The sequence below is a fragment of the Barbus barbus genome (genome assembly GCF_936440315.1).
Source record: "Barbus barbus genome assembly, chromosome: 46".
NCBI lineage: Eukaryota > Metazoa > Chordata > Actinopteri > Cypriniformes > Cyprinidae > Barbus > Barbus barbus.
In genome coordinates this window covers 859828-871963 of record NC_136724.1, presented here as the reverse complement: position 1 = coordinate 871963, position 12136 = coordinate 859828, and the positions used below count along the sequence as shown (strand labels likewise).

At 37.2% G+C, this 12136-nt stretch overlaps 2 protein-coding genes across 2 annotated transcripts in view; both read right to left on the bottom strand.

Annotated features, from left to right (window-relative positions):
- Positions 1–5137: 5137 nt before the first annotated feature.
- Positions 5138–7548, bottom strand: LOC306864731 (C-C chemokine receptor type 1-like). Its single transcript, XM_079408929.1, has 2 exons — positions 7440–7548; positions 5138–6318 (listed from the first exon to the last, which is right to left on the bottom strand). The coding sequence occupies exon 2, from the start codon at positions 6304–6306 to the stop codon at positions 5320–5322; it is 987 nt and encodes a 328-aa protein (XP_079265055.1). The 5' UTR covers positions 6307–6318; positions 7440–7548; the 3' UTR covers positions 5138–5319.
- Positions 7549–8829: 1281 nt separating this feature from the next.
- The window catches only part of LOC306865001 (uncharacterized protein), a gene marked incomplete at both ends in the record, with an annotated part of 41062 nt that continues 37755 nt past the window's right edge, over positions 8830–12136 (bottom strand). The window contains 3 exons of the mRNA XM_079409333.1: positions 8830–9020; positions 10965–11042; positions 11140–11331. Coding sequence (XP_079265459.1) covers positions 8830–9020; positions 10965–11042; positions 11140–11331 — 461 coding nt within the window. The remainder of the gene's footprint in view (positions 9021–10964; positions 11043–11139; positions 11332–12136) is intronic.

Below are 12136 nucleotides of genomic sequence, written 5' to 3'. Positions count from 1 at the left end.
GTTTAGTTCTGTTCCTGTCATGTCTGTTATGAGCTCTCATTAGTTACCATGGTTTCTGATTAGTTAATCCTTGTCCAGCTGTTCCTGATCAGTTCCCTCATTTACCATGTGTGTATTTATACTCCTTATTCGAGTCTCTCTATTGTCAGTGATTAGCTTATGTTATGTGTTGTACCAAGTCAGTGTTCTCAGTAAAGTCTGTTTGGAAGTATGCTTCTTCATTTGCTGTCCTCATTCCTTGACAACGTGTGACAGAATCACCGACCGCAAAAAAGAAAAACAAATGGACTCACCAGCGTTATGTCTCCTCCTTAGACCAGAAAGCCGAAGGTGGTTTGGGTATTTAAGCTGGATGCTCCAGAACCGCAGCCTCTTCCTCACAATCAGTGAGCCCGAGACACCAACAGGGCTCATTCGGGAGCGGATACATGAACATGAACAGGACTCATAGATCTGTGGTCCATGGATCCAGTTCCCACCCAAGTACCCACCTTCAAAGCTTTGTCTTCTTCACCGGTCCCATCCAGACTGTTAGAAGCTTCGGTCCCGTCCGGAGATCTTCCTCCTCCGTTGTCTCTGTCAGATTTTCTGGTCCAATCTCCTCTACTGGTTTCAGCCACAAAACTATATTTTCTGCAAAAATTGTTCAAGAGCATTTTTTTTCATAATTCAGTTTATGAAACAGTTTAGTGCCAGAGCAAAAAAAAAAAAACTGTGAGGAAAAATGTCACATTTGTTTAGAGCATTTTCTAGAACTACAAATCAAGGTGTAATACCAAACATGACCACACAGAGATGCCAACAGACCACTATACTGCCTTAACCTGACTCTAAATAAATACATGCGGATCCATTCAGAGTTATTAAACAGAGCAAAAAGTAAATAAAAACATTCTGAATTTGTTAAATGTGGTGATCTGAAGGCAGCTCAACAGTAGTATAGAAACACCACTGACCAATGCAAACTCCTATAAAAACACGCTTCTAACGTGTCCATTATAAAACACTTGCCCGACTAGGACTAAAAATAAAATGGCATGAATAGACATCAAAAAGGAAAAAAAATATATATTTTTTTTAAATCACCAATCAATTTTTAGGTTTCAGGATTTTATACTAAACTTTAAGGATGATTTTCAAATGTTATAAAATATGTAACAAAATGATATGATGTACCATTTTGTTTTATGCAATGTGTGTGTAAATATTTCCATAAACTGGTGTTCCCATTAAACACAGTGTATCTATACTGTATATAATTTGCATGTTAATGTGTTGCTGTTGGGACTGCATGTTGAAAAAAGAATTGTCATAATGGGAGAAATAATTGGCCAGATTTTCATAATAATATCTAATATTTCATGAGACAATTTATATGTAGTTTATTTTCCTATTCAATTGTTCTCTCTCCCAAAATGCATAATAAACATGCTTTTAGTCCTGGTGTCCTCTACAGTGGACATGTATGAACTGATGTCCTGTTTCAGCAAGTCATATTTGAATTTGAAAACCCATAACATTTTTCTGAGATGTTGCTTTATGACAAACAATTTGAAAATGATTCAGATTTAAATGGGAAGGGAAGTGGTGTGTGGCCAAGTATGGTGACCCATACTCAGAATTTGTGCTCTGCATTTAACCCATCCAAGTGTACACTCAGTAGTGAACACACACCCGGAGGGCAGCCAATGCTGCAGCGCCCGGGGAGCAGTTGGGGGTTCGGTGCCTTGCTCAAGGGTCTCACCTCAGTCGTGGTATTGAGGGTGGAGAGAGTGTTGGTTATTCACTCCCCCACCTACAATCCCTGCCGGACCTGAGACTCGAACCCACAACCTTCAGGTTACAAGTCCAACTCTCTATCCATTAGGTCACGACTGCCATACGACTTCGACTTCCATAATTAATTTTAGCCATTTTTAAAGACCAAGGAGAGGGTGTGGTCATGGTCAAACTTCCAATCATTTAGTATCTCTATAAAGCCCTGAATGTGCTCTATACAGGACATCCAGACCTACAACTGTGGCATGTGAGGTCTCAGAGAAATTCACTGAAATATACTGTCCACTACAGAGACAACAACTCCATATCTGGGTCTCAGGAGGATATTGCAAAACTATAAATGAGGATGCAATTTCTGAGGAAAAGGGAAATGGTCTTGACGATTCTGTCGTGGTTTTATGGAACTGTGTGACTGCATGCAAGAAATAGCATTGATTGAGAAATCTGAGGGCGTTTGGACCAAATTTGTTTGAGGAATCTGGAGGAGGAAGACAAAGAGACCTTGGGTTTCAAAGCAGATAATGCAGCGCGTTTTGGATGTGCTGAAGTAGACAGCTGATAAAGCTGGGAGAAATTACGAGAAGAAGCAGCACAGTATTTATTTATCAGAGAGACAGTTGAATAGCCTCACCATAAAATTATGACCAGTGGCTCAACTGTCCTATTTTAGTGGAGACTCATTGGAATTATTATTTCATATATGATTTTTTTGGAATTCTTATATATTAGTTGTTTTTCTGGAAAAGTGGGCTGGTTCCCCACCCTCCACTGATTCCCAGTGAAGACGCCTCAGACAGTACATGACTATGTGTCATTAACCCAAACTTCACTATTCTGACCAGTGATTCACCCTGATCTTCTGCTTTCCGCTGTGATCCCAGCATGCTGTCGCTCTCCCGCTAAGTGAGGAGGATCTGGACAAACCCGTATGCAATCACACAGTGCAGCGCCGTCGGTGGGAGGCCCCTCAGGAGCCCAGCATTATTTCTTCTGCTCAGCGACTGCATTACGAGAGAGGCTAGATGAGGGATGGTCGTGTTTACAGTGCTTTTCATTTAACACCTGCCATGAAATTATGTTCTAAATGTACAGAATACTAAATATTTTGGTGGTTTTAATACAAATAGGAAATATTAATTATTTAAATGTTAGTATTGACAATGCAGATATTTTATAATACAGATATACTATTTATCAAAACAATAAAATAATGTTAAATTTATTTATTTGTGTGTGTGTGTGTGTGTGATGTATGTGTGTATATATAATATACACACATATATAAAACACACACACACACACACACGTAAATAAATAAATAAATTTATTTAAAAATAAACTTTATCTTTTTGCTAAGGGAACATTTCTTGATTTTATATATTAAACTTGAAGTACTAAAATAATTTTTTAAAAAGGTAATGATTTTTTTTTTTTAATAATTAAAAAACTAATGAAAATGCTAAAACTTTGACACAAATTACAATGAGAATGGAAAATGTATAAAAAAAATTATATAATAAAAACTATAATAGTATCTCAGTGAAACGAGGGAAAAAACATGAAACAAAGCAACTCCCATGCCAAATAAATGCATAAATAAAAAAATAAAGCAAATATGAATATCTATATTGGATGAGTTGTCAAAAGCAATTTATTATGCTTTCAAATGTAATTCATCATCTGTAAAAGCAGCTGACTTGAGAACATGTTATTACTTCAAGGATCTCAGATATGCATCATGGGAATGCGGTTTGAGTCTGGCCTTGAGGACGATGACTTCATTTAATCAGCTTGTACTCATGATTACAAACCTTGAATTCTAAAGGGTCAAAAGGAAAACCACATGAAGTTGACACCATTCAAGCCGTGTAGTAACACATGAAGCAGAACTCATATTGCTCAGTCTTATGAAAGACATGCTACCTTTATTCAGTATTCATGCACTTTTCTCACTCCACCATGATGAAAGATGGATCCTACAAACTCTCCGAACCAACAGAGAAAATGATTTTTGATCCATTAACAAATTGATAATCACACAGTGGCTCTAGGACACATTTATTTCATAGTTGGATGCAAATGAATACATACTATACACCCGAGTATTTGAAGCTTTACAGTATGGATGTGGATCATAGAATTGATGGAATTCATAGGTTGGCTTTATTTCAGTATGTAGCATTATTAGTTATAATTTCCTTGAAATGTTTAACATGTATTTATGATTTTAAATACATATTAACACTTATTTGTTCAGCTCGATGTGTTCAACAGATTCATACAGACTATGCGAGATATGGAATATAAAAAACACATCTCGATGATTTTTTATTTATTTTTTTGAAGTTTAGCTAATTTTTTGATCATGCAAGATACTACAAAAGATGTGAGACACAAGTGTGACTGTGAATGACGTGGATTACATGAGTTCTGTGTGAAAGGACGGTGTGTGTTTTAGGCCAAAGTTAGTATTTTAGCACTTCTGCTTCAGTCTTCAGAAGTGAATGGGTTTGTTGAATGGATTTTTAGATCAGTGCCTGAAATACACAAGCTCAAGATATTTTCATGTTTAATTCTATGACAAAATGCATTTTATAATTATTATTTTATTTATTTTTTAATCTTTTAAAAGGCTCTAACAAGTGTGTTACTCCAGCGGTTGTCAGAGACATTAAACGTCACTGAACAGGGAAACTCTTCTACTCAACCTCGTGGTGTTTATCATCTCAAACTTTCAGAGAAAATGATTTTAAATAAAGACTGGAAAAAGTTGTCAAAGCATAATGGTGGTGATGTTGAAGTCACTTGTCTGTGGTGGCAAGCTTGGGTGTGCAGTTAAAATAAGATCTCGAGACCCTGCCTGCCTTCTTTTAGATTCTGCTGTTTTAGAAATAATTTTAATGCTGCAATAATTGTTCTAACTACTTATTTATGAATCAATACAGTGTTAGTTTACTATCACTAGGATACTATTATAGATTTTATTATTTTGAATTAGTTTTGTTTTATTTGACCTTTTCATTTACATTTTTTAAGCTTTAGTAATTTTATAGTTTTGTGATTTTTATTCCTTTATCATTATTATTATTATTATTATTATTATATACTTTAAGCTTTTGTGATTGTTAATTGATTAGTTGAGGTTTTTGTTTGTTTTTGATTTTGTCTGTATAGTTCTTATTTTTAGTTCAGTTTTAGCTGTAGTTATTTTAGCACATCAAATTAGAAAAATAAGAAATGTTGCCTAAGCAACTAGCTGAAATAAAATGTAATGGTTTTAGTTGACTATAAGTTTGAATCACACTCACTCACACACAAGCAAATTGGTAAATAAGTGAAACACAGATCTTTATGAATATCAATGATATCATACCAGTTTATTATACTGTACATACATGAACTTCACCAACAACTCCTTTGCTAGTTCATTGCACTTTTCTGTCAAGAAATGTAGAATAAAAGCAGGAATAGTCTGAAAGCACAACACACTCACTGTAATGCAGCTGTTTTTCCCCACCTGTATATAACTATCATTCAGTCTTACGCCAGTGTTCTGCTGCTTGCGCTGATGCTGATCCGATCCGATAAACACGGGACCTGGCTCACTAACACTCCTCGAACATGATTCTGAAACTTCCTTCCCAGAAAGGTGTAAAACACAGGGTTAATGCAGAAATACAAGCGTGCGATGTTACTGGTGACGTACTGTGCATACAGAAGGCTGCTATTACACTGTGTCGGATCCTGATTCTCATTGATCATCATGATGATGTTATACGGGCTCCAGAATATGAAAAACATCACGACGATGATGAAAATGAGCCACACGGTGCGATGTTTGCCTACCATCCGCGTGGCCAGCACGGTCAGCGTTATCCGGAAGTAGCAGTAGACGCATGTACACAACGGGAGAATAAAAAACAACACAAACTGCTTATAGAAAGCGAAGGCTTTCCACTGAGCATCGCTGGAGTCTTCACACACTAGTCCGTCCATCGGATACTCTTCAACGGTGAAGTGGATGAAGGATTGAAGGCTGGCGAGGATGCTAATGATCCAGACGATTGCAGACAGCACGACGGCGTAGCAGCTTCTGTGTCGTTTGTTGGCGACCACGCAATGCACCACGGCCAGATATCGATCAAAGGTCATGAGCGTGAGGAAGAGGATGGAGCTGTAGAAGCCCAGATAATCTGCGCCATTCACCAGCTTACAAAGAACTTCTCCGAAGATCCACTGGTCCGAATGGTGAACGGCTTGAAACGGGAGCGTGAGCGTGACGATGGCGTTGGAGGCCACCAGGTTGATGAGGAATATATTTGTGACCGTGTTGAGCTTCTCAAACTTGTAGAGGACGAGCAGAACCATTCCGTTGCCCAGTACGCTGGCGATGAAGATGACGTAGTAGAAGGGTGGAAGAAAATGTTTTAAGAAATTGCTAAAGTCGATGGTGTTGCACTGAGAGGTTCTGCTGGTCATCAGCGAGTAGTCTTCATAAATGTCTGGCGTTGTGTTGGGCGTTTCCATCTTGGTGGTTGCCTGCAGGGTTGAGCGAGTTTCTTAGAATTAAACGCTGGATAAATGTGACCCTCGTACACAAAACCAGGTTACACTTTATGTTGATAGACATTCAACTACATGTCTACTAATTCTCAGAGTGGACTGTTAGGGTAGGTTTAGGCTTAGTAGAATAAGTTGACATATACTTGCATAGTTTCTCATAGTCAGTATGTTGTATGTTGTGGACCCATCAAAATAAAGTGTTAGAAGATATTATAAGCAGACTGTCTACTAATACTCTAATGACTGCTAGTTGACACGTAGTTGCAAAGTTACTCACTGTTAGTAGAATGTCTAAAGTGGACTATCTAAATAAAGTGTTACTTAAAAGCAGTAGCACAGATATATTTGTAGCAACAGCTAACAATACATTGTATCCAGTGCTCGAATTGAATCAAGTCTTATGGGGGGTCCCCACCATCAGACTTTTTTTTTTTTTTTTGGTGGGGGTGGGGGTTAGTCTCGCAATATACAATTTATACAAAATAAACAATATATTTGATCATAATATGCATAACTATATACTATTTAATGTTGCATAACAAAGAGAGATAAGCTACTATTCTTCTTTTAAATGGCTTACTCCAAGTAAAAATGTCTGAGGGACCCCCCTAAGTCTATTTTTTACTTCTTATGGGGGGTCCCTAATGCCTTATGGGGGGTCCCGGATCCCCCCAGCCCCCCTACAATTCGAGCAGTGATTGTATCAGTCAAAATTATCCATTTTTGTTTTTATGCCAAAAATCATTAGGATATTAAGCAAAGCTCATGTTCCATGAAGATATTTTGTAAATGAACTACCATAAATATATCAAAACGTAATATTTGATTAGTAATATGCATTGCTAAGAACTTCATTTGAACAACTTTAAAGGCGTTCAATATTTAGATTTTTTTTTCGCACCCTCAGATAGTTTTCAAATAGTTGTATCTCAGCCAAATATTGTCCTATCCTAACAAACCATACATCAATGGAAAGATTATTTAGATGCTTTCAGATCATGTACAAATCTCAATTTCACAAAATTGACCCTTATGAGTGGTTTTGTGCTCCAGGGTCACAAATGTTTAGAAGTCAGTATAGAGATTTGTCTACTTACCCCAAAGTGCTGTTCACTGCTCGTCTGGCCGGTTCATTAATATACACTACAGTCTTGTAAGGTGGAGCAGCAGCAGAGGATGTGTGTCGGACTACAGCTGCAAACATCTGAATCATATCTTGAAACTACTTCCTTTTTATGTGACGTCAGAATTTTCTCAAGACTCTACATGTGTTTGAAGCCTTGACCGCATACGATCGCTCGTGAAACCACAGACCAACCACAAAGTGTTCAATACCTTTTATTTCAACAAAGCCATTCTTAGCAAATACTAGAGCGTTAAAATATACATTAGACTTACGTCATGTAAACATTTACCAAAGAATTGTAAAAAAAAAAAATATATATATATATATATATATATATATGAAACTAAATAAAAATACAAAGAGTGAATAAAACAACAGATTAGAATTAAATGCTAGCGTAAAAGATTACATAACAAAAAATGTTTCATTGGAAGAAAATATAACAAGCATTTTGTATGGATTCACAATATTTAAAATAATTACATCTTTCAGATTTGTATATCATAGCTTATACAGCTTAAGTACTTTACTGCCAAAAGAGAAGAATAAAATCCATTATGAGTTCATGAACACGCATAAAATTGAATAGTTTTGATTATAATGGTTTGTGTTCCTTTTGTTTAATGGGATTATGTTTAATGAGGTTAGTGTGAATTTACCTTCCCTTCAGGCAGTGCAAAAAATAAAAAGTACATAAATATAATGCAAAACCATTTGCTATTTATTAAATCAACCAAACCAATGATTTAAAGCACAGTTAGTAATTCAATCAAATATGAAAATATGATGTTTGTTGTGTCTTAAAAAGCTGTCCAATCAAAGATTCTCAGCCAAGTACTGGGGAAATCAAAACTAAAGTCATCTTTTTGCCAAACACAAACAGAAACTAAACATACAGCTTTTCCCCTTTATGTCTGTTCCTGAAGTAATAAAGCCATTTATTCTTAATCTTCATTAGTACCATACCACATACAAACTAATGCTTTTATTATTGCATCCCATATCATGTTGCAAAAGGTCTTTGTTTGGCAACACAATAGTTAATTAATATTCATAAGTAATGGTGATAAATATGAATGTTTATGACACATTAACATCTATACACATTAATACACTTGCAGTATTATTTTGCAAATGACCTTATGCATGCACCCTTGCATCATTGGTGTTACTCTTCGTGCATCGGAAGGCAGGTTTCAAGTCTTTTAAGTTTCACATCCTTCATCTACAGGCCCCTGATGTTTCATAGCACCATAGCAATGCACAGACAACGTCCAAAGCCATGTGAGTAAATTCCTCTGGATTTGCTGCGACGCTTCTGGCAGTCCGAGAGCTGAGCCATGTGTTCACTCAAACGTGCGTCAGAAATCAGGCCCTTTACTGTAGCGCTCATCCCTGAGGTCATAGGATTGGTAGCAGATGGACATGTCGCACACGCCGGCCGGCCCTGGAGGACCCTGCTTCCCCGTGATGCCCGGAGCCCCGGATTTACCCGGGATTCCTGGAGGACCCGGAATACCAATGCCATCACTGCCGCGAGGACCCTGCATCCCTGTTGGTGTTGAGGGAATACACAATCTGACACTTGCACAAGATTCCTCCCCAATCGCTTCATATACATTTGTGCCATATGAATTTACATCTGCCACACCACACATCAGACATTACATTAAACCTCACAATGCATTCAAAATCTGTGTACTATATTCACAATATAAGTCTGTTTGGACCAGAATAATTGTTATTTTATAAAACGGTTATAATGTAATATTTAAGTATTTAATTTCCTTTAACTTTTCTGATTCAACTTCTGATTACAGTTTTTTATGATTGTTTACACACTAAAATAAAAATTTCCACACAATTTGCAAAATTCTACTCCAATGAGCAAAACACCTCCACAGATTTGCACAACATTACACACAGTGATTTGTAAAACTCTACACACATTTTCACACCTTAGACACAGATAAGGATTGTGAGGTTACTTCCTTGTCATTACAAAGCCCCGGATTGCCAATGACCACGCTAATGAACGAATTGGATAATCACATCCACCAGGTGTGGAAGCACACATGTGCTAATTTGAAAACGCAGCACTCAGGTGTGCTATAAAAGGCAGCAGGTGAGTTCACCTGTCTACACCTTCAACAAAAATGGAAGGAGCTAGAAGAAGAAGAAGAAAAGTGAGAATGAGAGGGGGAGCTCAAAGAGGACGAGAAGGGCGTAGAGGAAGAGGAGAAGGAAGTAGAGGAAGAGGAGAAGAAGGAGATAGAGGAAGAGGCCTAGAGGAAGAGGTAGAGAAGGACTTGAAGAGTTGATAGAACCTGAATAAAGAAGACGAGGACCAAATTTGACTCAAGAAATCCGTGCAACACTTATTGACCATGTTATCAACCATGGACTGACACTGATGGAAGCTGGACAAAGAGTTCAACCAAATCTCAGCAGAAATACTGTTGCGTCAGTAATTCGGACATTTCATCGAGAAAACAGGTAAGCTAACCACACAGTACACTGAAACTGAAGCTTTCTGTACTTATCATCAATATTGTTTACTGTGACATTTGACGATAGGCTGCATGTGTATTTTTTTTATATATATATTTTTTACATAGGATTGAGGGTCGAGGACACCAAGGTGGAAGGGGCCCTATGTAAAATATATATATATATATATATATATAAAAATGCACATGCAGCCTATCGTCAAATGTCACAGTAAACTATATTGATGATAAGTACAGAAAGCTTCAGTTTCAGTGTACTGTGTGGTTAGCTTACCTGTTTTCTCGATGAAATGTCTGAATTACTGACGCAACAGAGATGATGAATAGTTACAGTATTCTTGTTGCTTTTACAGTAGTTTTTTTTCAGAGTCAAAGTGTATGTACTTCATGCAGTAATTTTTATTTGTCTACAGATTTTATTTGTTTCGTTGATTTCATTGTTGGTTGATTATTGTAACTGATTATGGTAAGAAATACTGTAAATATTGAAATAAATACTTGAAGGATCAGTGTTGTGCAGTGCTTGGTAAGTTTATAGTAGGCCTATTTGTGTACATTCTCCCTGTATCTCAAACTAATCATGAAGAATGTTGTGAGTTTGTCACTATTTTTTCATCTAAATGATCCCTTACATAACCATGTCTGGCCAAAAATCTAGCACATGCTATTTCCTAAAATTAGTTTTTTTACAAATGTGTTTATTTATCACAGCAGTGTGAAACTGGCTGCAATAGTGTCTGATCATTGAGGACTGTGTTGGTTAAATGAAAACTAATAGCATTTTCCCAAATATGTGTGTATGTTTTGACTGAAGTGTGTCATTTTGCAAACAATCTAGGAATTATGCAAATTGTTAAAAAAAAACAACTCTGAATAGAATAGTTTCATTCTCTTACTCAACGCTATTTTTTTATTATGTATCGCTCTTGGATCAAAACGAACCTGAATGTGTTATGAGGATTAATAATATAGTAATGTCATTGTACCTGTGTCTCCAGGAGGGCCTGGGTATCCTGGTCTGCTCTCGCCTTTATTGCCCTTAAATCCGTGTGGGCCTGTGTCCCCTACAAAAGTGCCAAATATGTTATACAATTAAAACACAAACTTAAAGCCAAACCATTTACATAATCTGAAAGTGTTCCAGCCAGACGTCTCTGTTACCTTTGATTCCTAGAGGTCCTTGGATGCCCGGAGGCCCCGGGTAGCCCTGAGCGCCGTGTCTGCCAGGATAGCCCTGGGGCCCGCTGGACCCTTTAGGCCCTGGAGCTCCAGGGGGTCCTGGGGGTCCTTTAACGGTCTCACAGGGTTCACAGCGCTGAGGGCTCATCGTCTGCAGTAGCTGCGGCAGCTGATCTGATGGAGATGCGTTACAGTGGAGATTACTGAACACCGACGGATACACACGGGGTCATATGATGAGAAATCAAAATTTACTTGACCCTCACTATAATATGAAAACAGACTATCAACATTCACCCAATCTATTTTCATATGCATCTTATTGCACTATAAGTTATTCATCCATGCATTTAAATGCAATCAAATTATTAATCAAAATGTCAATCTTCTAGTGACACAACAGACTCTCTGGTGATGTATGCAGAAGTTATTCAAGCTTGCATTTAGATCTTCCTCCATCCAGCCAATGACCGGTAGACAGAACAACTTCTTGCTAATTCATTTCTCTAAGATATAAATCATAGTATGGAAGAAAGAGTCTATCACTACTGCGTTTACATGTCATTGACGCAATGCCTAAATATGTCCAGTTTAATTCTAAGAGCTGGAAAAAGGGAAGAAAATGGTCATAAGAAAACTCATGAGACTGTTTTGTGGCAAAAAAAAGAAATCTGACTAATATTGCTGTGTTCCAAGAGTCAGGTGAAGTTAAAATAAATCCAAAATGGTGGACAAATCAACAGAAAAGTTGATAGTAAAATATAATTTAGTCGATATTGAAACAATAAAAATGATTTCTCTGAATGTTTATAAATGATATGTATTTTTGAATCCAGGGTCATTTGAAAAATGTGCCTGTGCAACATTTTTGCAAAATAATATTTTGTTGCTTCCTGCACGTTTCGCAACACTTTCAAAGTGAAACGTCCAGTGAGAGGCACTAAAAACACACTTTGCTTTATCCAAAACAGATCGAAAT